Source organism: Phasianus colchicus, chromosome 3, assembly GCF_987193195.1.
Source record: "Phasianus colchicus chromosome 3, bPhaCol1.hap1.1, whole genome shotgun sequence".
Classification (NCBI taxonomy): Eukaryota; Metazoa; Chordata; class Aves; order Galliformes; family Phasianidae; genus Phasianus; species Phasianus colchicus.
The window spans coordinates 88266527-88281704 of record NC_143438.1 but is presented as its reverse complement, the minus strand read 5'-3'; the positions used below and the strand labels follow the sequence as shown (position 1 = coordinate 88281704).

The following is a 15178-nucleotide window of genomic DNA, read 5'->3' as shown; positions in this document are numbered from 1 at the left end:
TAAGGGTAAACAATTTTAAACTGAGACAGGGGAGGTTTAAGCTCAATATTAGGAGGAAGTTTTTCCACTCAGAGGGTGGTGAGATACTGGAACAGGTTGTCCAAGGAGGTTGTGGATGCCCCATCCCTGGAGGCGTTCAAGGCCAGGCTGGTTGTGGCTCTGGGCAGCCTGGTGTAGTAGTTAGCAACCCTGCATATAGCAGGAGGTTTGAAACTAGATGTTCATTGTGGTCCTTTTCAACCCAGGCCATTCTACGATTCTATGGTTATATTGGTTTGAGATATCAAGTAATGCCAGAAAATGCCAAAGCTACCACTGACCACAGCCACTTGCTCTGCCTACATAAACCCACAGGTTCAAGCTCCAGCTCCATCACTTCTATTTGTCAAGTAACACTATGAAAAGCACAAACACCATGAAGCTGAGGCATCATTACTTGGTGATTCAATTACATTTACATTTCTTCAGAATTAGAACAGAACTGATGTTCTCATTTCAAAATGAAGTTATTGCTAGATGTGAGAAAAGAAACCAGCTACAAAAAACAAGCGCTTTTATTCAGGAAATGGAGGGTCTGGCCTCTCAGAGGATGAACATTAGCTGAGAAGAAACTCAGTATGCTATGTTTCACTGCTAAGAAGGGAAACAAAAGAGTGTAAGGGTGCATGTGAAAAGAAAATATAAGAAGCAATCATAATGTGCACTTGTCCTAGAAATGCATCTGCAAATCACGGATCCTGTATTGAGATACACACATTAATGTATCGATCACGCTGAGTTTCACACCTCACTTACCTTAATTCACTGACAGTATTTTAGAGCAAGTGCAGGAACAGCTGATCTAGTTAAAAAACAATAACTAAAATGCTTGAATGTGCTGCTTAATATAAAGCTAGGAAATAAAGGTTTTTAAATGAACTGAATAAGATCAGACTGCCCATTAACAAAAAACTAGAAAGAACATTTTACCAAGGAAAGTCTAATTTCTCATCAAGGCACAAGCAGAAGTAATCACAGACATTTCCACCAGATCCCTGACATGAGGGTTTCAAGACTTAACAGTCAGCATTTCAGAAAAAAAATGTTAGACTCTGAATATAGATAAACAAAACTACATTCTCAGAATTATTTTTTATTATAGCATCCATTTCTGAAGCTGAACATCTAAATGGGTTATTATTCCTATTTACTATAACTCAAAATATGAACACTAAATTCTTAGTAAGAGCAGAGACAGAAAAAGCTTTTTTCCCATTAATTTCATATAGCTTCCACTTTACCCCTTGTATAATAACTCTATTGGCAGTAGCCCTTGACAAGAAGCAAGGGATTAACTATGTAGCTGGCCAGAAGCATCTATTCTCTTTAATCTATTTTTCTGAAGGGGCCATCTGCTCTTATTTCTTCATTTCATGTTCTAGCTTGAAATTGCATTCACTATTCTGTTAGTATTTCAATTAGTTGCATGTAAAAGTTTCTACCATGTCAGGATGGCTGTCTTGAGGATGAAATGCTCTAAGGTAAAAAAGGGGAAAAGGGGTTATTAGCAAAAGCTGATTGACTGTAATTTATACAGTTCAAATAGCTAATTAGTCATCACTGGAGTGAAGGGAAAATAACCCTCTCTAGCATTTGTTTTATTACAACACAGCCTGACATCCAATACCGACAAGTGCATACAGCCAAGTTATAAGGTGCTGAACTTGAACAGAGAAGGATCACAGTTTCTCTCACAGCTCTTATCAGATGATTGCTCAAGGATTTCAAACCTGCTTTGGTAACAGCACCAAGAACTTCCAAATGATGTGCCAAAGCCACTTCATGAAAATGCTGACATGATTAGTACCATTTGCATGGACTTATGAATAATGAATAGCTACTTCCAAATTATTTACTCATTGTAAACTACCAGTTTGCACTCTATCTAGATACCATTAATGGCCTTCTAGCCAAGACAGCCAGCCAGAGGAAGTTCTGGTCACTGCCTTCAGCACACAAGCAAAAGGAAACAACATCCACAGGACCTACCAGATACTTAAGTACAGCAAATAAACTATGTTAACAATGCTGAGCATATCCACTGAAGTTTAGAGAAACTATGATTTACTTGTTGAGAGCAGTTCATATCAATTTCTATCAGACACATTATTTTAGTACTAACTAAAGTAACTCATCTCAACCAGCTACTTGCCACTTATGTGATAATGAAATGCACATCAGCATTTTTAATTAACCTTATGCAGAACTATGAACTACTACTTGGGTGTTCCAAACAAGGCCTGTTATTTCAGATGCGTAAATTTTTAAGCACATCTATGAACATGATTTATAAATAACAACGATAGTTGCCCTGCACTCTCCATTTAATCAGTGATAATTATGTGATATTCTAAGAGCTTACAGTTAAAAGGTTTGGTGAAGTGTTGCTCTTAAATCTCAATTTAACACTTACCAAATTGGCCTGAGCCTTGCTAGTTAAAACATACATCAAGAGAACAGCACAGGTCAAAGCTATTTCAGTTCCTATCCACAACTTAATCGCATTCAGAAACCCTGAGTCCTAAGTAAAGTACCTCTACTATAACTACAACAAGCAGCCTGTGTGTAAGCCTATGCTTGTGATCAAACAGTGAGCAGCCAAGCAACAAAAAAAAAAATAAATCTATGGGACAGAGGAGCAGTGTGATGCAAGCACCACTTCCTGCAGGCAGGCTAGTTAGAGCCTGTGTACCCTGAGCAACAACTTTTCACACTTACATAGTCAAATTGAGTCATTTTAACAAAATGATTATCTAACTACTGAAGTCTCTGTTAACCATGCACTGCCTTTCTTCAGGAGGGACCCACATTTCCAGGAGCAGACAGTATATTCAGTTACAAAAGTCACTGTGAAAGATAACACTGATGGTATACAGCACTCAGGTTCAGCTCCCCGCTTTCTTTCAACAGAACCAACATTACTTTCCCAGTTATGTTCCCTCACAGCAGCAGCTGACACTCGTTAGGCTAAATGCCGGCTCCCCCTGCTGACACACTGTCAGTACAAGTCACAGCACAGCTGTCATGCTGAAGGTACAGGCTGCATTTCAAGAAATCATAGAATCAGGTTGGAAAAGATAATCAAGTCCAACCACAACCTCCCCGTACTACCCTAACTCTAACAACCCACTGCTAAATCATGGCCCTGAGCACCACATCTGAACCTCAAAACACTGAGGAGAAAAAACTGAAATTAACAGCTGTATGACAGCTCTAATACTTGGTGATTGACTGCTAACAATACTCTTTCCTGACAGAGTTAAAGCAACCAAAAAAGTTACCCATTTTCAAAACTATTAAGATACTCTTCAGTCATCCTACAGCAGATTCTACTGTGGAACACTTCTTTCCTTACTTGAGAGTAACATTTCATAATTACCTGAGAACCCCAAATTCGAAGAAAACAGTTAAGACTGGAAGAAGTTTTAGAAATAATTCATTCCCTCAAGCATTTACCATACTCATGGAATTCCTGATATATGCTTCACATGACTTAACAGGTTTCTGTGAAGTCTTCAAGACAGGCTGCAGTAAAAACACACTTCAAAAACACGAACATTAAGTTTTAAGATATAAATCCTCTGTTGCATGCTTTTATATGGTAGGCTAATAGAAGTTTTAGTCTTTTTTCCAACACCACAGTGTAATAAAATGTATGCTAAGCAAAAAGAATCTGTAAAAGAACTTAGTGTTGGACAAGACAGATAGGATCACAGTAATTCTTTTCAGACTTCAAGTCCAAGTGTTAAGGACCATATTTTACCTTCCAGTCTCTGTATTGGATGTCATTAGGACAGCACTAGAAAATACTGACTAGAGCAAGAGATATCATTGCAATTGCAACCTATCTGCTGCAGAATCTCCACTGGGAGTGAAGCAAATTAGGTTCTCCAACAACAGGATCAAAACCCCCACAGAAAGTTTGGGAAATCCTTGTAAGATGCACAGAATTCAGTTCTGATAATTCTCTCTTGAAACCAAGGCAGACTGCAAGTAGGCATGAAACTATCCATTAATACAGTGAAAAACTATCCTAGCTTTCTGAACTTTTTTTTTTTTTTAACTGTAATAGAGTGAGATTGGATGTGACCTTTAAGATCATCTAGTTCCAATCCTCCCGTCACGTGGACAGGGTTGACAACAATAATCACAGAATCACAGAATCGTAGGGGTTGGAAGGGACCTCCAGAGATCATCGAGTCCAACCCCCCTGCCAAAGCAGGTTCCCTACACCAGGTCGCACAGGTAGGCGTCCAGGCGGGTCTTGAATATCTCCAGAGAAGGAGACTCCACAACCTCCCTGGGCAGCCTGTTCCAGTGCTCCGTCACCCTCACCGTAAAGAAGTTCTTGCGCACACTGGTGCAGAACTTCCTATGCTGCAGCTTCTGGCCATTTCCCCTTGTCCTGTCTCCGCACACTGCTGAAAAGAGTCTGGCCCCGCCACTTTGCCCCCCACACCTTAGATATTTATAGACCTGGATCAGGTCCCCTCTCAGTCTTCTCTTCTCAAGGCTAAACAGACCCAGATCACTTAGCCTTTCTTCATAGGGGAGATGCTCCAGGCCCTTCACCATCTTTGTGGCTCTCCGCTGGACTCTTTCCAAGAGATCCCTGTCTTAATAATGTTTAGTTATGTTTCCAATGAAGTGATTTCAAAATGATTGTGACAGTTCACTTAAGCAAAATGGGGCAAACTCTCCCTTACTTCTGTGCATATGTATCTATCCCAGTGGAGATTTCTGGTATGAAGAAAGCAGCTTTGACTTACATTATGTGTAGAAACTGGTCTCATCTGTATTGAGAAAAATCAGGGAAAAGACCAAAACATGCTTGCAACAGCTTTAGGTCAGAAGCCCTGAGGGTTCAGAGGGGTGACAAGTCCTCATGTCACACTGGGAGGAAATTAATCAAAAAGTCATTAACAAAACCTCCTTTGGTTTCTGTATATATATATTTTTTTAAGTAATACCACTACTATCCCAAAACAGGAGTAAAATACAGCTGAAAACATTAAGCATCTGCTTTCAAAAGAACTTGCTTTCAAGAGTACAGTTACTGTTCCTGGATCACATCTGATCAGGAGCACTTCACTACAAATGCATTTATACCAAGCATCAATGAAAGCAGCTCAATGTTCAGTGTCAGAGTAACAACAGCAATTTTGATTTCATTCTAGATCTGTCTAGTACATGGAAAGGAATCTTCCCCTACTGATTATTCCTATTGTACAGCCCAAAATGGATTGACAAAATTGAAGAAAATTACTAAACCCTCAAAGGATTTGAATTTCTAGTCTTTCCACTATCACTACACTATACCAGGATCAGCACAACAGAATTTCCAATGTGAAAGAAAATTTGTTAAGTGCAAAAGCAATAGGTTTTCTGAAATGATTTCTAGTTCTTTCATGTGCATCTTGATACTGACAGTTACCAATACTAACCCCAAAAAATCTAGTCAAGACTGAATGTCCAGAAATGCATGTATTTTGACAAAGATTTTAAAGAGCCATTTATTTTACTGTTTTATTTGACAACTAGGCACTCAAAACATTGTGCTCCAGTTTTCACTATTTTTTGCTTCACATTTCACAACTCTGAAGGACTTCTTTGCACCTTCACCTCTGTGGAGGCAGCTATGCACACAAACCACAGGTTAATGTTTGTAAAAATAATGATATCAGATCAACAAGCAGCTTATAAACCTTTTATCAAGGTTGTAATATTTTTTCATTGATTCTTCTATGATCTTCCTGAAGATGAAGACAATTCTGTACATGGAATTCATGTCAGAAGACAATGAAAAATAGTCCCTATGACCTCATTTTAAAGACATGATTATGTACTTGGAACTTCTGCTCAACTGAAGTATCTTAGTAACTTAGGTCTTTCTCAGAACTACAATCACTGTTATTCTACACCCAAGTTGCAGAATCTGAATCAGAATCCTTAGAGTTGGAAGGGACCTTTAAAGGTCCTCTAATCCAACTCCCCTACAATGAACAGGGGCATTCACAGCTAGATCAGGTTGCTGAGAGCCTGGTCCCACCTGACCTTGAATGTCTCCATGCACTTACTACACTTCTGGGTAACTCATTCCAGTGCCTCACCAGCATCACTGTAAAGACTTTTTCCTTTATGTCCAACCTAAACCTCCCTTCTTTAAGTTTAATGCAGTTTCCCCTTGCTATAACACAACAGAGCCTGCTGAAGAATCTATCTCCTTTCCTGTAGCTCCCCTTTATGTATTAAAAACTACAAAGAATGACAACATTTCACCTCCAGAGGAAACAATCTAACAATCTTATTTCTGTCAGCCACTCCTCAAGTCTTGCTTTCCAGTCCCTTTCATCAGCTTTGCTGCTCTTATCTGCAAACACTCAATAAGTTTGCATCCTTTTTGTGAGGGGGTCAGAATTGAAAACAGTATTTCAAGTTTCTTCTTATTAGTGCCACGTACAATGAGACAAGGCCTTCCCTAGTGCTGACCATGCTATTTCTGAAAGAGGCCAGGACACATTTTGCCTTTTTGGCCACCTGGGCACACTACTGGCTCATGTTCAGACAGCTGTTGCCTCTAGATCTTTAGTGGGCAAGCTTCCAGCCACTCTTTCCCAAGCCTATATCACCACATGGGTTGTTCTGACATGAGAGAAGAACCCAACCTTTAACATTGCTGAACATCACACTGCTGAACTCTGTCCAGTGACCCAACAAATTCCAGATTCCTCCACAAATCCCTTCCACCCTCAAGCAAATACAGCCCTACCCAAGCAGATCAGTTCCTTTCTTTATCAAAGTACACCATTTGCCTAGCGCATCTATCCTTAATTTTATATCACTATTAATAACAAACATTAAGCTCAGCTAAGAACAGTCAGCCCATTTACCATAAGCTATTAGTTACATCAGTTACCAGCTAATCCACTTAAGCATGCTTTTTACTGAAATTGCTTAGTGTTAATTAGAAGTCACACGCAGTTCCACACTTTACAAAGACTGTTCAACTCTGAACTTTGATACCTCACTCTCCCAAAGAAGGAAGGAGATCACTTTGTTTCTTGATTATACCTCAATTTGAAATCAGAGAGAACTCAGTAGCCACAAATATCACATACATAGATTATAAGTACATGCAAGTAGAGTAGAGCAAGCCATGGGCCAGAGGAGCAGCCATTCAGTGCTGTGACTCCTCTGATTTCTTCAGTAAATAAGTGCTCAGAAGGTTACCATTTTAATTTGCATGGATGGTGTCGAAAAGGATTGAAAGTGACAAACCATGTCAGCTTAAATTTGAAACCTTTAAATTTGATCTCTCTCATTGACTGCCAAAGTAAGTGTGCAAGTGAATTAGAAGTCAGCTTTGGTCTCAATGTGATCATGGGTGAGCAGCTGCAAGGTAGAGTCACGCTTCATAGCAGATGAGCCCAGGGTGAAGTATGTATGATTATCTTTAGCTGCATTTCCCAGCTTCACTGTTAACATGACTGGAATACCTGATAAATCAATTCCCCTGCCTTTTAGGAGACTAAGACTCAAACCTAATTGTTAACAAGCTACAACCTTCCTAGGGCAGTTTCACTGCAGAAAAAGCAATGAGCCAACCACAACAAATGTCTGCTTCTGAAGCGTTATAGAGTGGAGAAGGTATAGACCAGATGAAACAAGAGACAATCTGATGGCTTCTTCAAGTTCTTACTGCTTTTTAAGCTATGTTAAAAGAACCAGAACCTAAGCCAGCCTTGCTTGGTTTTATGGAGTTGCCATCAAGCCATACCCATCCATATTTCTGACAAATTTCTCTTGCATTATACCTGCCAAGTAACCCTTGTAAGCTCTCACATACTATTGTTTTGAAGTTTGATTCTTAGAAGATAATAACAGAGTGTCTGCTTTCTAGTTAACCTCTAGGAATGACAACTTCAATGGCCTCGATCTGAGAAAATCTTTCAGTCTGAAGTGTGTATTACAAAATTCACTCATATTCAGGATTACTCAGAACATACAGAATCCAATCAGCTTTTTTCATTTGCTTTACAAAATGCCTATAGCCTCTAAAGGGCATTTTGCCAGCCTCCAAGAGCTGAATACTGGAAAGGGGAGTTACTACTTTGCTTGTGGAAGCTGGAATGAGAAACAAATCCAATGTAAAGCTGTACAGCAATGGAGGATGTGCAACACCATTGAGGGACTGGGAACTGAAGTTACCATGCATGTCTGTCCTGTGCCATGTTTGTCCTCAAAGAGGATGATTCTCCAGCAAACAGATTTATATCACAAAATTAGTACATCAGTTTACTAATAGTGAACTTGATGACACAAAACATTAATTTTTCCACACATCTATTTGTACAAAAAATTAAAGGAAATCCTTAGTAAGCACCCAGAAACTCACATCCCTGAATAGATTTATTCAAAATCATTAACATCTACATTAGTGTAATAAATTGAGTTCCTGCTTTTACAATTTTTACACCGCAAGCACAGAATAGCTATAACATTATCAGGTTAATATTCTCTACAATGCAGGAAGCCAGTAGACTTCTCACAATCTGCACTCCTTGGCTTTTAGGAAAGTACTGGTTTTAAGAGACGGCAATTTGATCACTAACTCATGAAGCTTTGGACAGGAGTCAGCAAACCTGCGCTGATCACAGACAGTCACGTGGCTCAGCACAGTGATCCAGCATCCAGCTAGCACACACAGCCATCTACTGATCAGAAGGCTTGTTATTCCTGTATATCTTGCTCTTGACAGGAGTTTAAAGGTAGCCTTGCCAACTGAAGCAATACCTAAGTCTCAATATAGCTAAAATAAGATCTTAAGGAAAAATTCCTTAAGACCAGCCTACATTGAAGTAAAAGCTGTATTTCAGACCAGACACTGGGACTCATTACCTCTTAACGTAATGATTTCAGCTGCCCTAACTTTAATTACTGTTTCCCCTCCACCTACATATTTAACATTTTATATAAAACAAGCACCAAACATCAGTTTTAAATGTCATCTTATTAAAAAACACGCCCCATATCAACATGTTTCAGTGAGTTTCTGGTAGCACGCAGTCTCAGATCCCTTACCCAACATTCACAGAATACTTGCCAGACCAGCACAGATCTATAGGATGACAAATAAAGCAAATCTTTTCTTCTCTTTTACATTCTTACAGTACCATTAGTGAAGTTTTTCAAGTGTGGTGTTGACTGTAATATGTACAAGCACTTGCAGTGTTAATAGCTTCCAAAAACACTGTGAAGTACATCTACACAATGATAAAGAACTGGTTTTACTTCAGAAGTACCACTCTTACATTCAAAACATATTCTCCAGTTTTTGCATATAAAATAGAGTAGCTGACAGTAACTCGGAAAAATACAAAGACACACAATACCTACACCAGATTTGTGCTCTTTCACAGAACTGTATCTTTCCCAAGGCTCTTTATGTACAGAACTTGTAAGATAGTAACCGAGCAATATTCCAGTTCCCATTGCCTGGTATCAGCTGCAAATCAATATTATTAGGATGGACAAATTATGAGCAATGTGCCTGCTTCCAACATATAGCATGCTTAAAGGTTAACAAAAATCATTTTTAAAGAGACTTAACATTCAAGCATACAAGTAAATCTTATTCAAAGCAGAAAAAATAGAAAAGATTCCTACTGCACTAAAATTTAAGCAACAGTTAAAGATACCAATATTCTTTAAAGAAAAAAAAAGATCATTAATAGATTTTGCATCCCAAAAAAGACAGTCACCAAATTCCTAAGCAGTGTTCAGCACCAATAAAAGAAATCAGTATTGATATCCAATACACTACAAAGGATAAATGAAACATACTACCACCAAGTTTAATACTTCCAAAATGCTGAAAATTCTTATTAGGGCAAGAGGAGATGGACACCTTAATTCTGAGAGACCAACAACACTGCCTGTAGAAGTATTCTGGCAGCATCCTAGTCATCTTTGTATTGTTTTTCAAGTGACTCCTCCGAAACAAAGCATGTCAAGCTCTTTCTGTATCATTTGCAATTACGTAATTTGTATGTATCCAAATTATAGTTTGTAATTACAAGCATAACATGCAAATGTGTCCACTTCTGTGCAAAAGCTGTAATTAACTGATTTCTGGAAGTCTTTACACAGACCACTTTTCCCTAGCCTAGAAGCTGAGTTTCAGCATGGGTAGTTATTTCAGCTATTTTGCTCTTTTTGTCAGTGCTGAAGCAACTGAAATGAGGGTGCAACATCTCAGGAAGATTTGCAAGTTCTACCATAGAATTCTTATGCATTGATCCTAAGTTTATGAAGAAAGTTAGCTTATTTACAGTGTTTCAGTTAAAGTAAATGCAAATCCTAAATGTAATGCTCTTAAGACATCAAAACACCATTACGTAATTAAGCTAGTTATTTTAAGCACTTAAAGATGTTCTCACACATCTCGGCTAAGCTAAACTCTGAAACACGCTTCATTCTAAATAGGGAAACTAAGCAACTTCGGCTTCAAAAAAAATAGACAAGCCACTTAATTTGCCTTACTATTCTATAACAGAAAGAACTCACTGGTCCTGGCATATGACAAACAAGCAAAAATACACTCTCACTAATCACATTCACTTAAATGTGAATATCAACTGAAATAGATGAACCAGCCACTGATAAAGTTTTGTTAAACATCTTTTCTCAAAACAGTGTTTCTCAATTCTATTAGAAATCCAAGTCATCTCACTTGGTTCCTGAACTGTACAACTGCTTTAAAGGGTTTTAGATAGCAGCTACAGAAATACATATTTTAAGCTACAGTTAACTGGTTGATAGTCATCTTGCTTCATTTTTCACCTGACATGTGAACACTTCAATCAGATTTAATTCAAGACTACCAGTGTAAGCAGAAAACCCAATGAGACTAGAATAAAGAGGTTACACAGCCACCCACTTTTTTTCCTATGAAATACATTAGTTGTTTTTGGAACTACAAGTAGGTACCAAGTATTATACAATGAAAGCAGGTAGATGTTTCTGCCTCTTAACAGCCCATTTGAATGAGAACTACAAAAACTATCAGTCTACAAAAGTGATGATGCTCCAGTAATAATAACTGAACAACTATATGTACTTCCATAAATACTATTAGAAATATTTAAATACTTCCACAACTTACATCTGATTGTATGAATTGTGCAAAGATTCTGCCAAGATTAAGTTAAAGTAACTTCACTAACTTGCAGCCTTAAATTCTGAGCCATTGAGCTTAGCTTTTAGCATTTCTTTAATAGAAAGCATGGAAATAGAGAGTTGTGTTAACAAAGAGCTTTCTCTCACTATCAGTGGCACTCCTACAAATTCAAAATTGGAATAAATAGGCAGAATGTCAACAGCCCAGGGGCAGGCAGCTGCAAGTCGCACAGTATACACATTCCACAGCTGAAACTAACAGTAACTCCAGAACATTTTGGACAGCAGTTAAGTCTCCATCCAATTTAGAGATTGGCATTTGCAGTCCATTACACATCAAGCAGCATGTCAATGCACTGAAGAAGCCACACTGATTTAGACCTATCCCTGTAGCATGCAGTACATCATACAGCTTGGCAGTCACTTCAACTGAAGCAAAAAACACTTAGCTGCTATTGAGTTACACTGGAAGACCGGTTCCTAACTTGCCTCACCCCACCATCCCAAATACTCGGAGGGCTTATCTACAGAGCAGGACTTGTAAATTTGGAGATGAGTAACAGGCAGGTGATTTACACGAAGCCACACAGCCTTTTCACACATGGCTTTTCTACTCAGCATCATTGAAACAAAGAGCCAGCACGATCGGACGTGTCAAAGGCAGAGGGATCATCCTGACTGTCTGGAGCTGCATATTTGGGAAGGAGCATGTTCGCTGCTTCAGGAAAAAGCAACCAAACGCGTTGTTTGCTCCCTAATACCAGAGTTATAGAGGCACCAGATCCGAGACAAAGATGCGGGCTCCGGCCAACAGTCACGCATCTACAACCAGCAAGCTATTATACCTGAGCACCTCGGGGTAAAAGAAGGAAACACCTAAGCGTTTAACCGCCCCAAAACTTCAACCCATGCTACACAACAACTCAACTTAAGAATACTCTATAAATTAAACAACGGGAGATGATCTCAAACCACCCTAAACGAGAGCAGGGCTGCGGGAAACCGCCCTCAGCCTCCTTCGAGCAGGACGGGGCTCGGGAGCCGGGCAGCACCTCAGCAACAGCCACAGGGTGCAGAACAAACCCACGCCGTGCGGCCTCCGCGCCCCTCCGCGCCGGGCGTCTCCGCGGAAACTTCCAGCAGCGCGGAAGGATGGAAAGAAGGGGCCGCCGCCGCTCGCCCGCCGCACCCCTCACCTTGGTTGACCAGCCGCAGGGTGTGCGTGAAGGACGGGTCCAGCGAGTCCTTCTCCGCCATCAGCTCGGGCAGATATCTCTCGTCCATAACGGCGGTAGCGTTCCGGGGCGGCAACGGAGCGCCCGCGGGGAAGGAGAAGGCGCGGGGCTGGGTGCCGGGCGACGGTAAATCCTCGGAGGCAGCGCTTCCCCCCGGCCGCCTCCCGCCTGGGGCTGCGGGGACGCATCCAGAGGGAAGCGCCGCGAGCCCCCGGCCGAGAGGGGTAGGGAAGGGGACGGCCCCCCGGGCGCGGGACGCGAAGAAATCCCTCAGTGGACGCGCACGGGGCGGAGGAGAGCGGATAGAAACGGGCTCCGAGAGCCGCCGAGCCCAGCCGGGACGCGCCCCTTCCGCGTACACACGCGCGCGCCGAAGAAAAGCGCGTTAAAAAAGAATAAGAGACACCGAACGCAAACAACAAGCGCACACCCTCCACGACGCTGCACCGACTGAGCGAACAAATCCCGCTGCTCTAGGTTTAAATACCCCCAGGCAGGCCACGCCCCTCACCGCCCTAAGCCACGCCCCGAACGCGCAGAGCCACTCCCCGAGGTGTTGCTCCGCCCCCGCCTCCTCCCTATGGGCGGTGCTGCGTCAGCCCCCTTCCGGGTCGCCCCGCCTATTTCTGTGACGACTCCCATTGGGTACATCGGTTTGTCAATCAGGGCGCGGCCACAGATTGCGATTGGTGGATACTCCGAAGTCTCGCCCCCTCCTTTCTCCCCCTCTCCCGCGCTAGGCGGGCTGTGGAGGCGGCTTCTCACGGGGCGGGGTGGGGTCACTCCCAAAAAAATTTTGCTTTTCAAATGAGAACAAAAATCACGGTTTTAACTTTTTTCGTCCCCCAGATAGCGGTCATTCGGTTCATGCAGTGATAAAGCCCGTGGGAAGTGAGGACATGCATTCTCATCTGTAACACAGCATAAAAGTAGCAAATCACTGAAGGCAAAATCACAGTGCTGATTTTTGAAATAACTTTCACCAGATCAGCTGCAGTGAAAAGACCACTGAAAGCATTTTGTCTCTGTGATGATAATAGTCTCACGCTGGCTTTTGTATTTCATGCAAAATAGATTTGCGGTGTGTTTTAGTCGTATCCTGCGAGATGGGGAGAGAAAGCAATGAAAAAACGTGAGAAAAATCACTCCGAGTTAGAAGCAGAGGTTAAGGCTCCTTCCTGAGAGCTGTGTGTGCTCTTTCACCCTTAAAACAGAAGATACCTTGCTTCTTGTTATATTTTATGGACTGGAGTACCTTATAAAACAATGTTTGCTGTGCTACAGTATAACATCTGCTTGATTTACATTCTCTTTCCAACCCTTCCAAAATAAATCTGACCCAGCAGTAACAAGAACCAGAAATAGATTTACAGAAACATATTCCTGAAAATTCTCCTGCATGACATCAAATTTGACAGACATACAAGCATACAACAGGCATGCAACCAACTGCAGAAAGTTGGGTTGCAATGAGTGTTTTATTTCAATCTTCCATCTACATCTTCTATTAAAAAAAAAAAAAAACTCCTGAAAGGCAGCCATCTGTTGTGAAACAAGCAGAAGGTGACACAGGACAATATGTAGGAGTGTGATCTTTATTGAGTGACCTGGAGCAAAATAATCCCTACCTCTGCTAGTAAAACTAAAAACGTATTTACAGTCCTTCTACAGCAAACAGAACCTCAGAAAGAAAAGTAGATATATTACAGCAATGGCATAAAACACTTTTTTCTTGGAAAAAGTCATATTCCTCCTGGTAACTGATTAAATAAACATTTGATGTTTCAGAAAACCACAGTATTTCTTCCCAAAGTATAACAATTTTCCCTGACTTAAAATACAAAAAGACTTACTGGATGTCTGTAGACTTGTTTTTCATCAGGTCTATAGTAATGTATGAAGTGTAAAATTACCACATTTAATCCTACTGTTGAAAATCAAAACTTGCACATGAGAAGTATTGTATGTTGTTTTCTCAAGTGAAATTCACCAGGATGTAATAAAAATAGAAGATGACAGAAAAGATGGGAAATGCAAGCTATAGAAAGCAGTTTAAGATATGGTTAGCTGGAAAGAAGCCTCCTCAACATAGCTCTTGCTGTCCAAAAAAAAAAAAAAAACCAAAAAAAAAAAAAAAAAACCAGAAAGCACCAAATCCTTAAGGATTGATTGATTCCTGCTACAGACATGAAGACCAACTTGATTAACTTCCCAGTAAATGTTAGCTTTATTTTTCAGAGGATCATAGAATGGCTTGGGTTGGAAGGGACCTCAAAGATCAACCAAGTTCCAGTTCCAGTTGCACAAATGTGCATAAGACATGAGTCTGAATTTTCAAAATTAACACTTCAACCGGTTTTACAACTACTCTCCAACAGTAAAATAAGTAAGATTTTTATGCTTTGCTGTATATATACGTACATGGTAGTCTCTGGAAGTTAGTTCAGTGGGTGTATATTGGTCAGGAACTGGCATCAGAGTAACATTTCTTAAAGCACCAGTTATCTGACCTGGCAGTGTGTCTATCCTCGCATGCAAAAATGGTAGAAGCCAGAATTAATATCCACATGTAATAGAAGCATTTGGACATTTTAGTACCTTTGCTATCTGCGATGCGATTCACTTCCTTACTTCTTGTACTTTTTGACACACAGAAAAGGACACTAAGAACTGTGATGTGAGTGAAAAGGCTGTAACTGTGTTGATACCTAAGAGTTTCAGTATAA

At 40.6% G+C, this 15178-nt stretch overlaps 1 protein-coding gene across 3 annotated transcripts in view; it reads right to left on the bottom strand.

Annotated features, from left to right (window-relative positions):
- KHDRBS3 (KH RNA binding domain containing, signal transduction associated 3) overlaps positions 1-12926 on the bottom strand; it is an 82104-nt gene extending 69178 nt beyond the window's left edge. For 2 of the 3 annotated variants that reach the window (XR_004166646.2, XM_031591253.2), the window contains exon 1: positions 12414-12926. Coding sequence is in view for 2 of the 3 variants with exons in the window: in XM_031591253.2 (XP_031447113.1) it covers positions 12414-12501 (88 nt within the window). In the remaining variant the exon portion in view is untranslated. The remainder of the gene's footprint in view (positions 1-12413) is intronic. The other variant, XM_031591255.2, reaches the window with a different exon arrangement.
- Positions 12927-15178: the final 2252 nt, after the last annotated feature.